The 21850-nt window shown below is 43.1% G+C and overlaps 1 protein-coding gene across 3 annotated transcripts in view; it reads right to left on the reverse strand.

Annotated features, from left to right (window-relative positions):
* scn5lab (sodium channel, voltage gated, type V-like, alpha b) overlaps nt 1–21850 on the reverse strand; it is a 212639-nt gene that overhangs the window by 28275 nt on the left and 162514 nt on the right. For all 3 annotated transcript variants that reach the window (XM_042308644.1, XM_042308645.1, XM_042308643.1), the window contains exon 19: nt 12096–12219. In XM_042308644.1, coding sequence (XP_042164578.1) covers nt 12096–12219 — 124 coding nt within the window. The remainder of the gene's footprint in view (nt 1–12095; nt 12220–21850) is intronic.

Here is a 21850-nt window from a genome sequence, read left to right on the forward strand (position 1 = left end):
ATCGCGCCGACAGAAACAAACATCTTTCTGGTAAGAAGAGGGGCGGGGCGTATGCCTTATGGTTAACGAGACATGGTGTGATGAAAGAAACATACAGGAACTCAAATCCTTCTGTTCACCTGATTTAGAATTCCTCACAATCAAATGTAGACCGCATTATCTACCAAGAGAATTCTCTTCGATTATAATCACAGCCGTATATATCCCCCCCAAGCAGACACATCGATGGCTCTGAACGAACTTTATTTAACTCTTTGCAAACTGGAAACCATTTATCCGGAGGCTGCATTCATTGTAGCTGGTGATTTTAACAAGGCTAATCTGAAAACAAGACTCCCTAAATTTTATCAGCATATCGATTGCGCAACCAGGGGTGGAAAGACCTTGGATCATTGTTACTCTAACTTCCGCGACGCATATAAGGCCCTGCCCCGCCCCCCTTTCGCAAAAGCTGACCACGACTCCATTTTGTTGATCCCTGCCTACAGACAGAAACTAAAACAAGAGGCTCCCACGCTGAGGTCTGTCCAACGCTGGTCCGACCAAGCTGACTCCACACTCCAAGACTGCTTCCATCACGTGGACTGGGATATGTTTCGTATTGCGTCAGATAACAACATTGACGAATACGCTGATTCGGTGTGCGAGTTCATTAGAACGTGCGTTGAAGATGTCGTTCCCATAGCAACGATTAAAACATTCCCTAACCAGAAACCGTGGATTGATGGCAGCATTCGCGTGAAACTGAAAGCGCGAACCACTGCTTTTAATCAGGGCAAGGTGTCTGGTAACATGACCGAATACAAACAGTGCAGCTATTCCCTCCGCAAGGCTATCAAACAAGCTAAGCGTCAGTACAGAGACAAAGTAGAATCTCAATTCAACGGCTCAGACACAAGAGGCATGTGGCAGGGTCTACAGTCAATCACGGACTACAGGAAGAAATCCAGCCCAGTCACGGACCAGGATGTCTTGCTCCCAGGCAGACTAAATAACTTTTTTGCCCGCTTTGAGGACAATACAGTGCCACTGACACGGCCTGCAACGAAAACATGCGGTCTCTCCTTCACTGCAGCCGAGGTGAGTAAGACATTTAAACGTGTTAACCCTCGCAAGGCTGCAGGCCCAGACGGCATCCCCAGCCGCGCCCTCAGAGCATGCGCAGACCAGCTGGCCGGTGTGTTTACGGACATATTCAATCAATCCCTATACCAGTCTGCTGTTCCCACATGCTTCAAGAGGGCCACCATTGTTCCTGTTCCCAAGAAAGCTAAGGTAACTGAGCTAAACGACTACCGCCCCGTAGCACTCACTTCCGTCATCATGAAGTGCTTTGAGAGACTAGTCAAGGACCATATCACCTCCACCCTACCTGACACCCTAGACCCACTCCAATTTGCTTACCGCCCAAATAGGTCCACAGACGATGCAATCTCAACCACACTGCACACTGCCCTAACCCATCTGGACAAGAGGAATACCTATGTGAGAATGCTGTTCATCGACTACAGCTCGGCATTCAACACCATAGTACCCTCCAAGCTCGTCATCAAGCTCGAGACCCTGGGTCTCGACCCCGCCCTGTGCAACTGGGTACTGGACTTCCTGACGGGCCGCCCCCAGGTGGTGAGGGTAGGCAACAACATCTCCTCCCCGCTGATCCTCAACACTGGGGCCCCACAAGGGTGCGTTCTGAGCCCTCTCCTGTACTCCCTGTTCACCCACGACTGCGTGGCCACGCACGCCTCCAACTCAATCATCAAGTTTGCGGACGACACAACAGTGGTAGGCTTGATTACCAACAACGACGAGACGGCCTACAGGGAGGAGGTGAGGGCCCTCGGAGTGTGGTGTCAGGAAAATAACCTCACACTCAACGTCAACAAAACTAAGGAGATGATTGTGGACTTCAGGAAACAGCAGAGGGAACACCCCCCCCATCCACATCGATGGAACAGTAGTGGAGAGGGTAGCAAATTTCTAAGTTCCTCGGCATACACATCACAGACAAACTGAATTGGTCCACTCACACAGACAGCATCGTGAGGAAGGCGCAGCAGCGCCTCTTCAACCTCAGGAGGCTGAAGAAATTCGGCTTGTCACCAAAAGCACTCACAAACTTCTCGAGAGAAGAGAGCATCCTGGCGGGCTGTATCACCGCCTGGTATGGCAACTGCACCGCCCTCAACCGTAAGGCTCTCCAGAGGGTAGTGAGGTCTGCACAACGCATCACCGGGGGCAAACTACCTGCCCTCCAGGACACCTACACCACCCGATGCTACAGGAAGGCCATAAAGATCATCAAGGCCATCAACCACCCGAGCCACTGCCTGTTCACCCCGCTGTCATCCAGAAGGCGAGGTCAGTACAGGTGCATCAAAGCTGGGACCGAGAGACTGAAAAACAGCTTCTATCTCAAGGCCATCAGACTGTTAAACAGCCACCACTAACATTGAGTGGCTACTGCCAACACACTGTCAATGACACTGACTCTACTCCAGCCACTTTAATAATGGGAATTGATGGGAAATGATGTAAATATATCACTAGCCACTTTAAACAATGCTACCTTATATAATGTTACTTACCCTACATTATTCATCTCATATGCATACGTAGATACTGTACTCTATATCATCGACTGCATCCTTATGTAATACATGTATCACTAGCCACTTTAACCATGCCACTTGGTTTACATACTCATCTCATATGTATATACTGTACTCGATATCATCTACTGTATCTTGCCTATGCTGCTCTGTACCATCACTCATTCATATATCCTTATGTACATATTCTTTATCCCCTTACACTGTGTATAAGACAGTAGTTTTGGAATTGTTAGTTAGATTACTTGTTGGTTATTACTGCATTGTCGGAACTAGAAGCACAAGCATTTCGCTACACTCGCATTAACATCTGCTAACCATGTGTATGTGACAAATAAAATTTGATTTGATTTGTCCAGATTGATGTGGAAGAACATGACTGGCCTGCACAGAGCCCTGACATCAACCCCATCAAACACTTTTGGGATGAATTGGAACACCAACTGCGAGCCAGGCCTAATCGCCCATCATCGCTCAACACCCGACCTCACTAATGCTCTTTTGACTGAATGGAAGCAAGTCCCTGCAACAATGTTCCAACATCTAGTGGAAAGCCTTCCCCAGAAGAGTGGAGGCTGTTATAGCAGCAAAGGGGGGACCAACTCCATAATAATGCCCATGATTTTGGAATGAGATGTTCGACGAGCAGGTATCCACATACTTTTGGTCATGTAGTATATTTCTGTATTTTATTTTCAATGCATTTGCAAAAATATCTCTAAAAACATGTTTTCAGTTTTTCATTGTGTTATTGTGGGTAGATAGGTGAGAAAGAACATTTATTTAATTATCTATTCTTAATTCAGGCTGTCACACAACAAAATGTGTGACGGAGTCGTGCCTGGCCATGCAGCCGTGGGTGAACAGGGAGCAGGAGGGGACTGAGCACGCACCCCGAGGGGGGTTGGGGTATGAAATCTTACTGAAGGCACTGTAGCTGCCCCAGCCAAACTACAGTGCTAGTGCTGCCTCCTCTAGCTCTGAAACCCTGATGACCCTTAACCTAAGGAACTCCATGCTTCTTTCAACAGAGAGGTAACAGCCCAAGCTGTTGAGTTTATAAAATGGCCTCCTTTATGTTGTCAACTTGATAGTTTACACTCAACAGAGCTGGACTGTCTTTAAACAGAAAAAAAGCATTAAAGGTTTGCGAATTAGTCTACATACAGTATTCCATCAAAATGAAAGATGATGCATTGGAATATACTGTATTGCCATGGGTGACATTACATAATTTTCACCTAAATCACATGTAGCCTAGGTGTCACTCTTTGCGCTTTAGCCAACTTATTTAGTTGAATACACAACAGGGTCAGGTACGAAGGTTAAATCCCACACTATTCGGATCCAGTAACAACAGTAACAACAACTATCACCTTTTTGGCTGTTTATCTGAGTTCTACCTGGAACCAAACATGTTTATCTTATGGGGACAGCCACAGAACCATTTTGGAACCCTTTTTTCCAAGAGTGTAGAAGATAGAGGAATTGTTAGGCTGCTGTAATGTCCCAATACACGGGATGTTCCACCAATTCGGTGCCTTTTGAGAACTGTATGCTGTAACATTTTTGGGGGGAATTTCACCTTATTTTTTACATTCTGTCATAAAGAGCACATGTTCAACTTTATAAAAACCTAGTTTTCCCCTTTCAAGAGGTCAAATAAAAAAAAAACATAGTAATTGCCTATTAAGTGCCAAATTAAGTTACCCTGTTAATAACAGGATTGACGATAATGACAAGTAAATAATAATCTTCAGAAATGACTTTGTCTAAGCAACAAAATAACTAGGGCTTTACAATGATAATAATAATGCATTACATTTCTAAGGCACTTTTTTTTTGAATTTCAAAGCACTTCAAGAGCAAAAAACAATCAAGAAATATATCATGACAGGTCCACCAATAGAGGCCAAGTCTTTGAAAGCTGCGTCCCACAAAGATAGAGAAGGTCAGTTCATTGAGCGGCGAGAGCTGGTCAGAGTATGGTAGATGATGGTGATGGAGTCTGCTGATGATCTTATACAGTGCCTTGCGAAAGTATTCGGCCCCCTTGAACTTTGCGACCTTTTGCCACATTTCAGGCTTCAAACATAAAGATATAAAACTGTATTTTTTTGTGAAGAATCAACAACAAGTGGGACACAATCATGAAGTGGAACGACATTTATTGGATATTTTAAAAAATTGGGCGTGCAAAATTATTCAGCCCCTTTACTTTCAGTGCAGCAAACTCTCTCCAGAAGTTCAGTGAGGATCTCTGAATGATCCAATGTTGACCTAAATGACTAATGATGATAAATACAATCCACCTGTGTGTAATCAAGTCTCCGTATAAATGCACCTGCACTGTGATAGTCTCAGAGGTCCGTTAAAAGCGCAGAGAGCATCATGAAGAACAAGGAACACACCAGGCAGGTCCGAGATACTGTTGTGAAGAAGTTTAAAGCCGGATTTGGATACAAAAAGATTTCCCAAGCTTTAAACATCCCAAGGAGCACTGTGCAAGCGATAATATTGAAATGGAAGGAGTATCAGACCACTGCAAATCTACCAAGACCTGGCCGTCCCTCTAAACTTTCAGCTCATACAAGGAGAAGACTGATCAGAGATGCAGCCAAGAGGCCCATGATCACTCTGGATGAACTGCAGAGATCTACAGCTGAGGTGGGAGACTCTGTCCATAGGACAACAATCAGTCGTATATTGCACAAATCTGGCCTTTATGGAAGAGTGGCAAGAAGAAAGCCATTTCTTAAAGATATCCATAAAAAGTGTCGTTTAAAGTTTGCCACAAGCCACCTGGGAGACACACCAAACATGTGGAAGAAGGTGCTCTGGTCAGATGAAACCAAAATTGAACTTTTTGGCAACAATGCAAAACGTTATGTTTGGCGTAGAAGCAACACAGCCCATCACCCTGAACACACCATCCCCACTGTCAAACATGGTGGTGGCAGCATCATGGTTTGGGCCTGCTTTTCTTCAGCAGGGACAGGGAAGATGGTTAAAATTGATGGGAAGATGGATGGAGCCAAATACAGGACCATTCTGGAAGAAAACCTGATGGAGTCTGCAAAAGACCTGAGACTGGGACTGAGATTTGTCTTCCAACAAGACAATGATCCAAAACATAAAGCAAAATCTACAATGGAATGGTTCAAAAATAAACATATCCAGGTGTTAGAATGGCCAAGTCAAAGTCCAGACCTGAATCCAATAGAGAATCTGTGGAAAGAACTGAAAACTGCTGTTCACAAATGCTCTCCATCCAACCTCACTGAGCTCGAGCTGTTTTGCAAGGAGGAATGGGAAAAAATGTCAGTCTCTCGATGTGCAAAACTGATAGAGACATACCCCAAGCGACTTACAGCTGTAATCGCAGCAAAAGGTGGCGCTACAAAGTATTAACTTAAGGGGGCTGAATAATTTTGCACGCCCAATTTTTCAGTTTTTGATTTGTTGAAAAAGTTTGAAATATCCAATAAATGTCGTTCCACTTCATGATTGTGTCCCACTTGTTGTTGATTCTTCACAAAAAAATACAGTTTTATATCTTTATGTTTGAAGCCTGAAATGTGGCAAAAGGTCGCAAAGTTCAAGGGGGCCGAATACTTTCGCAAGGCACTGTATGATAGTGATAATATAATGACATGATAATGATAATGATAATGATAGTGAAAACTTAGACATTTTTGGGTTAAGTGGGTTCAAATCTTCCTAGAAGTGACAGAGAGTGCATGGAGGGACATGTCAAAATGCAGAAGTTTTGCACTTTCGTAAGTCTTTCTTCATTTAATGAATTCTCCATGTGGTCTATATTAAAGTGTACTTCATTTATTATAACAGGCTTTTCATGTTAAAATACCAAAGGGACGTACTGTACAAGGCACTCTTCATGGAACGACCCACATAGCTCCATGATTTATCTAATTTGATTTATTTTGTGTATTATGGTGGAGCGCCGCCATTTTGTCCTTCTTACGCAACCCAGAAATGTATGAAATGCGGCCATGTAAATATGGCCTCTTCAACTATGCTCCAGTGACAGTACTCCTACTCCATCCCAGGATAGTTTTTCAATTTTGGGGAAGCACAGAAACATGTAGTGTTCTTAGTATTGCCATGGAGACCGTAACAGTGGTGTGGAAATGGAATAGCATACTACTACATGCCTTTATTGGGCATAACTATACTATATTTAAGCAATAAGGCCAGATAGGGTGTGGTATATGGCCAATATACCACTGCAAAGGGCTGTTCTTAGGCACAACGCAATGTGGAGTGCCTGGATACAGCCCATGCGGGTCTATATTGGCCATATACAACAAAACCCTCCAGTGCCTTATAGCTATTATAGACTGGTTACCAACGTAATTATAGGAGTAAAAATAAATGGTTTGTCATACCTGTGGTATACTTAAGCTATAAGGCCCTTAGCCGTGGTATATTGGCCATATACCACAAACCCTTGAGGTGCTTTATTGCTATTATAAACTGGTTACCAAAGTAATTAGAGCATTAAATATACATGTTTTGTCATACGCGTGGTATACAGTCTGATATACCACGCTGTCAGCACATCAGTATTCAGGGCTCAAACCACCCCGTTTATAATGTCTGATATACCATGGCTGTCAGCCAATCAGCATTCATGGCTGGAACCACCCGGCTTATAACTCCCCTTTTGGGCCTTCCAGGGAGCACATGCTGCCATGTCCAAGTAGTATTTTTTGGGGCCACATCTAGCAAACAAACAGTGACTCATGAAGCCTACTGTGAGTATCATATGATTGGTAATAAATCATTGTGTCACTAAGAGCCTGCGGTAATGGCGGGATCAGAGTAGGGCTGTTGTGGTGACCATATTACCGCTGCACCGGGGGTCACAAGTCATGAAGGCAGTCAAATTCCACATGACCGTTTAGTCACGGTAATTAGGCTTCTCCAAGCTCTGATGCTGCTGTTCATTGGTAGCCTACCAACCTTGCTAACTGCCTGGTACTCAGCACTCTATTGTACCTCTAACCACTCTGACATCAATGCAAATGTATTCAAGAATCTAATCAAACACTTCATGAGAGCTCATGTTGCGCAACATTTCTATAGGCTATGCAAATGCGGAAGAAAACTGAGTGATGGCCGTTAATAAAAAGAGGAGGATCCCATGAGCTTTCTATAGGCTAGGCCTACTACATTTATTGCTCAACTTTCCTAATATTAAGCACATTGCTTATATTTACAACAGGAGTATAGACTGCCTGGCTGGCATGAAAATATACCACAGGGTTTCTTTTTCATTTTATTAAGTGAATAGATGACATGTATTTTTACGCTGCCCCTGTTTCGATACAGCTGCATGACAATGGTCCATTCTAAATCATAACAAATGTCACACATATATTATTTAGTGTATGTAAAGACAAAATGAAATCAAGAATAGTCTGATGGGTGACAATATTAGCCTATCACTTATACATTATCACTTGTGAATGATGCCCAGTATAAGAAACAGCTTTTTTTTGTGACTTGGGGAAGATATTTTTTACCATAAAAATGCACCTTTATAATAAAAGCATTACATGCATAATAACATTCTAAGCTAAACGTTCTGATCTGTTGCGTCAGCCACATAGCTTAAAAAACTTTTTTAGATGCTATTGGTTGTATTAATTTGGGATCGGTTTGGGATATTTATTTATTACACAGAATAGAATAGGTCAACTTTTGTACTATGGGGGATAGTAGATTGACATAGGCTAGTGCTTTTGCTGGTCGTTAGACCTACTCATCTTGTTGGCTGACGAAAAGTAAATGTGGACAGTTCATCCAATGTCTTCAATAAGCACCTCGGAGCAGGGCAGTTGCGTCCCCGATGTGTCTGTCTTCACTTGTAGCCTGTGAGAAAGACCCGATCACGTGATGGAGAGCTGTGTGAGTGAGAGACACTTTGGATTGTGAGAAGTGAGAAGGGAGAAGGGCACAACGCAGCACTCCAGCTGCAAAAGCATGGATTTGTTTAGGGTGCATTATGGCCACAAAGGGGATGCCGCTGTGAAATTCAAGGCATTATCAAGTGCTTGTCAAATTGTGAATGAGAGACTGATGAAGTGTGTACAGCCTGTGCAAAAAAACTAAGTTGAGCTCATGCCTTTCAAGCAACTTAAAAAAAAAAAATCATCATTAGAGTTTCATTTTGCAGCCTTACAATGTATGAAAAAATCTAAACATATAGCCCAACGTTTGTAGAACAACTAAAGTTAGATTAATAACTCTAAATTAAGCATATAGGAGTACCTATTTCCTTGTTAACCACTCAACACAGTGCGCTCTCCCTCAAATCATTTGGAGAAAATCTTTACATTTAATTTAATTTATTCAGTTTAGTTCAATTGTTTTCTTCATACTATAAAATAATATAAAATAAGCCAATCTTATAAGCAAATCTTGTCTGCTAATTGAACTAGTGTAGCCCACAGCCATTTGGCATAGCCACATCAGGACCTAACATAAGGACAGCTCAGAGTATGCTATTCTGTTCTTCTGAAATAGACTACATTTTCTTCATATCATCCTTCTTTAGACCTGTATAAAATAAGTAATGGATTTATTGTGTGGAAGCCAGGAGATGCTAGATGTGTTTATGTTAATTAACAGTCAATTACCGTGAGAGCGACAGTTATTTGCTTGACAATCATCGGCTGACGAAATTTCATGACCGCCACAGCCCTAGATCAGAGTCCTGGTTGCGTCCAAGGAACACAAATGGATTTCCATGGTGATGTACCCAAACCATTAGGCTTGTCACACCCTGATCTGTTTCACCTATCTTTGTGCTTGTCTCCACCCCCCTAGAGGTGTGACCTATCTTCCCTATTATCCCCAGTGTATTTATACCTGTGTTCTCTGTCTGTTGCCAGTTTGTTTTGTTCGTCAAGCCTACCAGCGTTTTCCCCTCTGCTCCTGTCTGGTTCTAGTTCCTGTTTTCTAGTTTTCCCAGTTTTGACCATTCTGCCCGCCCTGACCCTGAGTCTGCCTGCCGTTCTGTACCTCGTCACACCACACTGGATTATTGAACACTGCCTGCTCTGACCCCGAGACTGCCTGCCATTCTGTACTTTTTGGACTCTGATCTGGATTGCCCTTGACCTGTCGTTTTGCCTGTCCCCTGTTCTAGTAATATACACTTTTGTTACTTCGACCCTGTCTGCATCTGGGTCTTCTCCTGAAACGTGATACGGCTTGCATTTTGTATATTATTAAGTCACCTTATATAAAGCCCCTGTGTAAGACTACCCACAACCCACTCCCCTGTGTTTACTAGCGTTATGAGGTATTACACTGAAAGGGATAGAAGGTTTCAGCCTCTATTGTAGTCCACATTATTAAAGGAGTTATGGTGCAATGGTTGTTTCTATGGATACTGTGCTCCCTGTGTAGTCAAATGAACATGTACATATAGTAATATGATACACAAGTCAGACTGTATTCAGTAAAAACCTATCAGTGTCGGCATTCAGGAAACACCTTTAAACACAAACCTAAAAACACTAACAACTAAATGACTTCCCACCACAACTAGTCAATAGGTGTGTAAAAATGGATGCATCATTAAAGAGCGTGATCCCCTAATCAAATCTTGGTTCAAAATATGTGTCAACGTTCACAAGACCTTCAGTAATGATCTTCACGCTCTAACATGAACATGTCAAAAGCTTTTTTAGAACAACCCCCAACAACGCTGACCCTTTCAATGTACACTCAGCTACTGCTGACTGTTTCAGTGTACACTCAGCTACTGCTGACTGTTTCAGTGTACACTCAGCTACTGCTGACTGTTTCAGTGTACACTCAGCTACTGCTGACTGTTTCAGTGTACACTCAGCTACTGCTGACTGTTTCAGTGTACACTCAGCTACTGCTGACTGTTTCAGTGTACACTCAGCTACTGCTGACTGTTTCAGTGTACACTCAGCTACTGCTGACTGTTTCAGTGTACACTCAGCTACTGCTGACTGTTTCAGTGTACACTCAGCTACTGCTGACTGTTTCAATGTACACTCAGCTACTGCTGACTGTTTCAGTGTACACTCAGCTACTGCTGACTGTTTCAGTGTACACTCAGCTACTGCTGACTGTTTCAGTGTACACTCAGCTACTGCTGACTGTTTCAGTGTACACTCAGCTACTGCTGACTGTTTCAGTGTACACTCAGCTACTGCTGACTGTTTCAATGTACACTCAGCTACTGCTGACTGTTTCAGTGTACACTCAGCTACTGCTGACTGTTTCAGTGTACACTCAGCTACTGCTGACCCTTTCAATGTACACTCAGCTACTGCTGACCGTTTCAGTGTACACTCAGCTACTGCTGACTGTTTCAGTGTACACTCAGCTACTGCTGACCGTTTCAGTGTACACTCAGCTACTGCTGACTGTTTCAGTGTACACTCAGCTACTGCTGACTGTTTCAATGTACACTCAGCTACTGCTGACTGTTTCAGTGTACACTCAGCTACTGCTGACTGTTTCAATGTACACTCAGCTACTGCTGACTGTTTCAGTGTACACTCAGCTACTGCTGACTGTTTCAGTGTACACTCAGTCATTTACCATGATTGTCTCGGAAACATCACGTGATTGGTCTAAGTTACCTCAGACCGTCTGAGGGAGTTGATTAGTTGCGACCAAATTTAATTCAGGTAGTCAGTCATCATCAAATTAACCAGAGTCCATTTAGTGTCTGAGACGCCTTTTCAAATCTCTGCTGACACAGGACATTCAATTTAATGCGCCATTACCCGTTCAAATGTCACTTAATTGTTTAATGTTTTATATCAAATGGCCTCCACTTGAAGCCGAAAGCCAACTGTTTGGGGTAGCGTGTAAATGTTTAGATTCAGGCTTGCAGTGAGAGTGAGTCAAACCCTCTACTAATGTAAGCTGTTAAAAATATACAAATGTTTAGGCTGGATTGCAACGTTATCCCCACCATCATGGCACATTATTATACACATTTGAAATTTGATAGAAACATATTAATTCAACCTGTTTGACGTGTTTCTGTCTCTGTTTTGATTTCCACATACAAAATAAACAGATTGTCAGGTCAAGTTGCCCATCTTGTTTTTCTCTCTCCAAACATTACATTAAATAATATTCCTTAAATGTGCTTGCTTATACTTGTATTTTCTTGGTCACATGTATCACTAGTAATACATTACTAGTGCATGTAAATTGTAAGCTGTATGCTTTTTCATGCTGCTACCTCTTGGTGCCACTCCCTTAAAAATACAATGAATTTCTTTGAAGCATGATGTAATACAGTACAACATATAAAGATGTTCTGAAGCAAACATAATGGTGTCCTGTCTCCTTACTGACATTTGGCATCAGAAGTGGGATCTAAACCCACCGCTTAGCAACACAATCTCAATGGGACTCACCTGACAGTAATGTAACAATAAAGTCAAATAAACTTACCATCAGGGAAGCAGTTGTCAGGATCCATGGTCTCTTCGGCCATCTCTGAATACTCATCCTCTTCCTCCCCTGGCTTCCTCAGATCCACTGTGCTGCCCTCAGATAGGCTGATGTCATCCTTCACCTGAGGATAACAACCAATCAGAGCCATGCTAGATGAAAATAGTTATTATCAGTTGATTGATGACTGGTGTATTGCTATATTGGTGATTTATTGACAAGAGAAGGGGATCTGGTAGATATGGAGAGAGTCATTCAGTCTTTTTCTCCATTTATGAGAAACATTCAGAAGGTTATAATTCTCCCAGTAATAACTACTTCTGTTTTGGTGCATATAATGCCTGGGCACAAAGTCTCATATAGAACCTAACCTGGTATTACCTTTGTGGCATGTACCATATTGTAATTTACAGCACATCTTAATCTTTTGCTTGGAAAGCTATAATCTGCAGCGTTAGTTTCAATCTAATCTGTCAAAATCAAATCAAGCTATCAGCGATCTGGACTGATATTATAGCATGATAGACAGAAGAGGTGTAGTCGGCTGGATATTTAGACTAAATACAGGCAAGCTCCTGAAACTCTTTAGATGGGTATTCAGTGTGATATTTGTTTCTCCACACATACTGTATACTGTGTAAAGCTAAAGGTTACAGTATCCACCTTTTACAGTAAGCACTAAGGAAATACATTGCCAAGCTACTTGAAGACACACTTCAGTAACCCTGCTTAATAATATGCCATCCATTTGACATTGTGTGTCTGTTATGTAATAAGTGTCAGGTGTATGTAATCAGGATGATGTGATAGAATATCCTATCCAGGATATTCTGTCTGGTTTCTGGCTCTAGCTCTTCCTTCCTGTTGTTGACGCCCTGCAGGCTAACACGTGATCACACTTCGGGTCCTGTCATGGTGGGGCTCATATTGCTATGAGCTCCATATGTGCGTGTCCGTACGCACACCCACCCGCACACACACACACACACACACACACACACACACACACACACACACACACACACACACACACACACACACACACCACCCCTCAGGGTCACTGTCGCGACATCGACTCCCCTCTCACCACCCAGCCCCCTCAGGGGCACAGTCCTGACACCGACTCCCCTCTCACTACCCAGCCCCCTCAGGGTCACTGTCCCGACACCGACTCCCCTCTCACCACCCATCCCCTCAGGGTCACTGTCCCGACACCGACTCCCCTCTCACCACCCAGCCCCCTCAGGGGCACAGTCCCGACTCCCCTCTCACCACCCAGCCCCTCAGGGTCACTGTCCCGACACCGACTCCCCTCTCACCACCCAGCCCCCTCAGGGTCACTGTCCCGACACCGACTCCCCTCTCACCACCCAGCCCCCTCAGGGGCACAGTCCCGACTCCCCTCTCACCACCCAGCCCCCTCAGGGTCACTGTCCCGACACCGACTCCCCTCTCACCACCCAGCCCCCTCAGGGGCACAGTCCCGACTCCCCTCTCACCACCCAGCCCCCTCAGGGTCACTGTCCCGACACCGACTCCCCTCTCACCACCCAGCCCCCTCAGGGGCACAGTCCCGACACCAACTCCCCTAATGTTTTGTATAGTCAGTGTATATCTATATATTTTCTATGATATACTTTTGTTACCTTGGACATGGAAAAATGCTGCATCCACTTTTGAACTAAATATTTGCACTGGGACACTGTGGACTGTTTCCAGGGTAACTATAGTGTCTGTGCTGCAGGTGAGGTGACAACACCAGAGTCAAGAAGACCGTCAGGCATAAACACAGAGTAAAGTGTGGGTAGAGGAAGTTCCAGGGTGACAAAAGTCAGCTTTGGGCATAATGAACCCTCAACGTTAAATCATTATTTAATGCATATCCTTCATGTCCATGGCCATGTGGCATTTAAAGGGTTGGTGCACCCCAAAACAGAAGTATGACTGATGTTTTCAGACTTGTAAAGTGGGCTAAAGTGAAGGTCAATCCATACCTTTATTAATCTATTCTCTAAAGTCATTTGGAATTTTGGAATTCTCTATGCATTCCCTCCAACCTCAAGAATGCTATCATTCAGTAACCCTGCGTAATAATATGCCATTGGAGAGCACAGCTCAGAGAGAGAGGGATTACTTAACAGTACAGTAGATCCTCTCAACTGTTCATCACCAATACAGTCATACAGCCATTCTCTGCAGACAATACAGCGAGGGGGCCCTTCAACAAACAACCTTTACTCCAATTTCACTTTTACATTCTCTTGGCTTTAGAGGATCAGTATTCTATTACCACTGTCAATAAACCCGAGAACAACGACATCAACGTAAAACCAATACAGTCATTGTCCTGGTCAACTTCATGATTATGAAGCTTTCTTTTGCTCTTCCTTCTAGATACACAGATAAACCTTTTATGTCATCTCATGTCATCTGTTGAGTTTTACTGGTTATACCATACCCATGTCCGGCTTGTAATAACACATCATCCGATGTACATTACTGCTCCGCCTGTCGAGCGGGCATCCCATGAGCCTTTGTGTTTTACAGGCCCATCGTGCTCAGCTTAGGGGGTGACAGGGGAGTTGGTATGTCTGGTATACCTGAACCAATAATACTGGTTGTACACTATGCCCATGGTCCCAATAGACAAATACACCTACATACACACACACACCAATCACATACCCACCCAACACTTATAGTTCTGACATACTGTTTACTATTACTATTATTATTATAATAAGTATTATTATCATCATTTGTATTATAATTTGTATTATAATTTTGTTTTTATCATTTTTATTATTATCATTATTATTGACGTTATCATTATTATCATTTTTTATTATTAGCATTATCATTATTACCATTATTATTACCATTATTATTATTATTATTATCTTATCATTTTTATTATTATCATTATTATTGTCATTGTCATTATTATCATTAATATCATTTGTATTATTAGCATTATCATTATTATTATTATAATTATCATTATCATTATTGTTATTATTGTTTATCGTGCTACCAGTCACTTTCTCCAAATCCCTGCCTACATGTACATCCCTGCACATTGTACATTTGCAACTGGCACTGACCCTGTACATAGCTTACATTCTTATGATATTCTAGTTCTCTCTCTTATGTCTTATTTTTATGTTGTTTTTGTCATACTATTTTAATATTGAATACTTGCAAGTTAAGCATTTCAGTATATTTGTGCATGGAAACTTGAAACTTGAAACTATCACAAATACCAGGTGCATTGTCCCCCCACATAACATACCTATAAATAGCCCCTCTGGAGAGAGAATTGTGCACTAAGCAGTGTTGCACACACACACACACACACACACACACACACACACACACACACACACACACACACACACACACACACACACACACACACACACACACACACACACACACACACACACACACACACACACACACACACACACACACACACACACACACACACCACGATGAAGGACTCCCTTGAAAGTATATAACTAGTCCCTCCAGGATTTTGCAGGGATTTTTTGTGATATTTGAGGACAACAATGTTATATTTTGCTGCTAATGTCCTGCGAATGTCGCGCAAAATCATCCTGTTGTCCCTCGTTTGTGTATTTTAAAGGTGGTCACCCTAGGTTAAGGATCAGGAGTTATTGGTGTAGTGGCAGACATTAAGGGATTTAGGTATTCAAGGGGTTGCAAAGACTAACACAAGAAGCTTGATGAGAAACTCCAAAAGTAATGTGTCACCATCCTTGACCTGGTGAGTCGAAGACGGAGGTGTATGTTTTATAGAACATAAACAATAAGGAGATGTCTGAAAAGTGGCTATACCTGATTCTGGTTTTAATTAGCTGTTTACCAGGATCTTGATTAGCTGATAAACTGAATCAGGTGTGTTACAGCAGGGTTGGAGGAAAAGCCTGCATACCCATTTCTCTAAGAAGCTTGGCTTTCACCCTTATTTAGACATTACATTAGAGCCATTGATATGCTACGAGAAAAATCCCTACCAAAACAATTTCAAGCATGTTTTCCGTCAATAAATGATAAATCATGTATCCCATTTCCTCATCAGTCTCAGAGCCTCTGGGATCTGAGATGTACCCGGTTGTTGCCGTGGCAGCGTTGTCGTGGTTGCGCTGTGCGGCGCTCGGACACAGCTGTGTGCCGTTACACAACCGTTGGTCCCTGGAGAACCCGAGCCTCTGAGCCTTCCCACCAGCTGCCTGGTGTCTCCCACCGATCAATTCCTGCTCTTCTCCAAATCCCACAACTTCACTTTGCTGCCCGAGATGTTCTTATTCATACTAGTAAGACACTTAGAATGCAAGCATCGCAATTAATACAGTACAGTAGCTTCTTGCTATAATATTACTTTCAGAAAGTTCTGAATGACTCAACTGTGAATTTCCAATAACTTGCAAATCCCATAATTTACTTGTAAGGAAAGGACCATTTCCAAATTGTCTTTCAAGTTAGTTTCTGTATCATAACAATCACATGTTGTGGAGTATGCTGAGGTATACCCTCTAGGAGAAGGGACCTATAAACACACCGGCAGGATGTGTAGCTCTGTAACATGAGCATGGTCTCTCTATGTTAAGCTCCACGCTCATCTGAGCAAGATTAGTCTTGCACAATAACCCTGTTAGTGGGATAATCAACATAAGCCTCCCGCTAAAACAATATCAAGTCATTAGCGAAGGAGTTGACTTTACAGTTAGAAAGCTATGCTTATGATGTACAAGGGCACAATGGCACAATGGTGTGAGGAATGGTCAACAGCAGCTAGGGTTCCAGGCTCCACAAACACACACACATACCCTTCCCTCCGAAGTGTAAATAGTGGTCCGGGCCTTGGCCCCTGTAGTGATGAATCAGACAGACAGACCGTTGACTGAAGAAGAGGTAAGGTGGGCGTCAGAGGTGAAACAATCCCATCTAAATGTCCCCAGTCTTTCAGCTGGCTGTTGCATTACAGCTCATATGGGAGATTTGTCCCGGGTGCGAGCTAACGCAGGGCGCTGCTTTTTTCTATCACACCCTCCCAGCCATACTTTGACGTTGAGGTGTTGTGAAAGGGACGAGCCCGTGTCTGCCTCGGCTGCATAGTCTCTTCATAGTAAAAACAAGAGCGGAGACGCTGTTTGCCTGCTGCTAACCTATTGTAACTATTAATTGTCCTCCACCATGAAATCGAGAAGGCAACTGTGGATCGGTCTCCGTCCGTTCGTCTGTTTATCTGTTCGTCTGTCCATTTGTTTGCATGTTAGTCACACGCAATTATCTCAGACAGAACTAGCCTGATTTTGACAAAACTTGGGTGAATGATGCATCTTGCCATAGAGATCCGGCATTTATAAAATGACACGGCGGGAGCTATAGTAAATACAGTAACTGACATCTGTGAGTCAAACCAGAGAGGATGAGGTGAAGTGAGAGGGATAACTGGGCCCAACATCTGTCTTCTCCAGCAAGTGGCGTTTTGTTGTTGTGTGTTTGTATGGAGGTCAATGAGAGAGTTGAATTTGTTTAATAAGAAAACATTGAATGGCTTATTTGTAACATGTGGCTTATTTGATCGAATATCATTGTTGTAATACTTAAATTGTTACTAGTATACCGATGCTATGTTATGCTGGCCCAGTTGAACGTTACGTCATCGGGAGAAAGCGCGGATGGAAGCGCGCCTGTCTCAAATGTAACATTCATCTGCACAACTCGGGCATGTTTTCAACAAGGCAGAATGGTACATCGTCCAAAAACAGGCTCTAACCAATAGTGCAAAAAAGGTATTAGGTGAACAATAGGTAGGTAAAGAAATAAAAACAACAGTAAAAATACAGGCTATAACAGTAGCGAGGCTACATACAGACACCGGTTAGTCGGGCTGATTGAGGTAGTATGTACATGTAGATATGGTTAAAGTGACTATGCATATATGATGAACAGAGAGTAGCAGTAGCGTAAAAGAGGGGTTGGCGGGTGGTGGGTGGCGGTACACAATGCAGATAGCCCGGTTAGCCAATGTGCGGGAGCACTGGTTGGTCGGCCCAATTGAGGTAGTATGTATAGTTAAAGTGACTATGCATATATGATAAACAGAGAGTAGCAGTAGCGTAAAAGAGGGGTTGGCGGGTGGTGGGTGGCGGTACACAATGCAGATAGCCCGGTTAGCCAATGTGCGGGGGCACTGGTTGGTCGGCAAAGCTGAGGTAGTATATACATGAATGTATAGTTAAAGTGACTATGCATATATGATAAACAGAGAGTAGCAGCAGTGTAAAAAGATGGGTTGGGGGGGGCACATAATGCAAATAGTCCAGGTAGCCATTTAATTACCTGTTCAGGAGTCTTATGGCTTGGGGGTAAAAACTGTTGAGAAGCCTTTTTGTCCTAGACTTGGCACTCCGGTACCGCTGGCCATGCGATAGTAGAGAGAACAATCTTTGACTGAGGTGGCTGGGGTCTTTGACAATTTTTTGGGCCTTCCTCTGACTCTGCCTGGTGTAGAGGTCCTGGATGGCAGGCAGCTTAGCCCCAGTGATGTACTGGACCGTACACACTACCCTCTGTAGTGCCTTGTGGTCCGAGGCCGAGCAATTGCCGTACCAGGCAGTGATGCACCCAGTCAGGATGCTCTCGATGTTGCAGCTGTATAACCTTTTGAGGATCTCAGGATCCATGCCAAATCTTTTTAGTTTCCTGAGGGGGAATAGGCTTTGTTGTGCCCTCTTCACGACTGTCTACATTAAGCTGGTGCAAAACACTTCTACATGGGTGCCCGGGCAAAATGAATGGAACCCCCTCAGTCTGAGTACCAGTCTCTTTAACTAACATTCCATTCCTTGCCACTCGATCCTGGTCATTGCCAAAGAGACTGGCATTTCGGCAATCTCAACGTTAAATATGCACTGGATTTAGGGTAAGAGTTCCTTATTGGTTGTTGGAAATAACATTAATATTTTCCATGACAACATGTGCAGACTCGAAAATGGAATTTGAATTCATAAGAAAGTCAAAAACAAACATTAACTCTTAGCTAGACAAGTGGCGGCATGTAGCCTGTGGTGACAGGTACGGTAGCCTAACGGTTAGAGCGTTGGACACAACCCTTGCTCCAGGGGATCTGTACTACTTTGGCTGACCCTATAAAACTACTACATTCACTCCGCCTATGCATTGTATGTTACAATAAAACATGTTTTTGTATTTTGAGGCTTGAAATCAAAACTAAGACATTTTGTGGTTGGAATTGAAGTATGTATTTACTTTGAGAATGTATATCTGAGCTAGCAATTTTATTTGATTCTTTATCTAACTAGGCAAGTCAGTTAAGAACAATGACGGCCGAAGGAACAGTGGGTTAACTGCCTTGTTCAGGGGCAAAACGACAGGTTTCAGGGATTTGAACTGACAACATTTTGGTTACTGGCCCAATGTTCTAACCACTAGGCTACCTGCCACACCAGATGGAAAGTTTAATCTGGACAGACAAAAAAAGGTTGTTTAGCAAGAGGATACCAACAGTGTTCTGTGGAGAGAAAAAAGCGAGTTCCAATTGGATGATAGCAATGAGGGTGATCGAATCAGGATCAAATCCACTGTTCTCCTCAAGCTCATTAATGATAGAATGTTCATGTTTGAAGATGGCAGAAAGGCCAGTCTCTTTGGCACATTATATGGAGTACAGGGGGGTTATTAGCTAAGGAGACTGGTTCAGGCTAACTGCCTTCCATTTTCTCATTTTTTATTTGTATTATTTATTTTTTACCCTGTTTTCTCCCCAAATTTATGGTATCCAATTGGTAGTTACAGTCTTGTCTCATCGCTGCAACTCCGAAACACAACCCAACCAAGCCACACTGCTTCTTGACACAATGCCCACTTAACCCGGACGCACCAATGTGTTGGAGGAAACACTGTGCACTTGGCGACCGTGTCAGCGTGCACTGCGCCTGGCCCGCTACAGGAGTCACTAGTGCGAGATGGTACAAGGACATCCCTGCCGGCCAAACCCTCCCCTAACCCGGACGACGCTGGGCCAATTGTGCGGCTGGCTGCAACAGAGCCTGGACTCGAACCCAGAATCTCTAATGGCACAGCTAGCACTGCTAGCATTGTCAGAGTGGCCACTTGAGTATCTGGTCAATACAATGGATAATCTGTGGTCACACACGATAACTGAAATTGGCCCAATCATTTGTGTGGGACAACATGTTAACTGTTGCCTGGTTTCCAATGTTTTGAATTGTTCTAATTATCTTTTAGGTGCTAACTAATGTTTCAGGGCAATGTTCTCTCGCTGCCCTTTTCCTAATAAAGGATAGCGACAGGTATGCATCTGAGGCCACGGTTAGCTGGATAGATGCAGATGACTGCTCTGTACGGGAGACTGGCTAGGGAACCCTGCGTGTACTTCCTGATTATCTACACAGTGAGCTACAGCAAACCTGATACAGCCTCCATGGGTGACATGCATATAACAGGTTCTCTTAAAAGAGAGAGAGAGAGAGAGAGAGAGAGAGAGAGAGAGAGGGGGGGGTCAGGTCAAGGTGTAGGGATGAAGATAAAACAGAGTGAGTGGGTAGACAGGCAGGCAGGTGTACAGAGATGGAGTGAGTGAAGGGATAAAAGAGAGAAAGAGAGAACAAGGGACGGTGAGAGGACAGGTGCATAGTAAGATTAAAGCGGGTGGGCAAGACGTGACCGCTCTCTTAAAACTAATTGGAGCACAGGTGTGCAAAGAGACAAACTGACACAGATAAGTCAGCTCTGTTTAGAGGGATGGAGGGAGAGCGAGAGAGACAAATGGAGGCAGAGAGAACGGAAGAGAAAACAGATGTAAATCTCCCTCTCTCCCTCTCTCCCTCTCTCCCTCCCTCCCATTAAAACTCGTTTTTCAACCACTCCACAAATGTCTTGTTAACAAACTATAGTTTTGGCAAGTCGGTTAGGACATCTACTTTGTGCATGACACAAGTAATTTTTCCAACAATTCTTTACAGACAGATTATTTCACTTATCATTTAGTGTTTCACAATTCCAGTGGGTCAGAAGTTCACATACACTAAGTTGACTGTGCCAATTGTTTCTGGACAATTTGAGCCTGAACCCACAAATGCTGATGCTTCAGATACTCAACTAGTCTAAAGAAGGCCAGTTGTATTGCTTCTTTAAATCAGCACAACAGTTATCATAATTGCAAAATGGTTTTCCAATGATCAAATAGCCTTTTAAAATGATTAACTTGGATTAGCTAACACAACGTGCCATTGGAACACAGGAGTGATGGTTGCTGATAATGGACCTCTGTATGCCTATGTAGAAATTCCATCAAAAATCAGCCGTTTCCAGCTACAATAGTCATTTACAACATTAACAATGTCTACACTGTATTTCTGATCAATTTAATGTTATTTTATTGGACAAAAAAATGGCTTTTCTTTCAAAAACAAGGACATTTCTAAGTGACCACAAACGTTTGAACGGTAGTGTATATATATTAACACCCTGTTCCATACATGTTCCATAAACGTTTGCAAACCAAGTTCTATACGCTAGTGGTGTGCCAAGCCCGCTCTCCTTCTCCCAGCTCACAACCTTTTCAACTTTAACTAAGTTTTATATTTATTCACGAAGCCTGGCTCATTTCACGTCTCCTTATCAACATAAATTCATCTTTGAAACTAACCCTCACCCCCAGACAACAAGGTAATGGGCCA

This window comes from Oncorhynchus tshawytscha, linkage group LG29 (genome assembly GCF_018296145.1).
Source record: "Oncorhynchus tshawytscha isolate Ot180627B linkage group LG29, Otsh_v2.0, whole genome shotgun sequence".
Taxonomy (NCBI): Eukaryota; Metazoa; Chordata; class Actinopteri; order Salmoniformes; family Salmonidae; genus Oncorhynchus; species Oncorhynchus tshawytscha.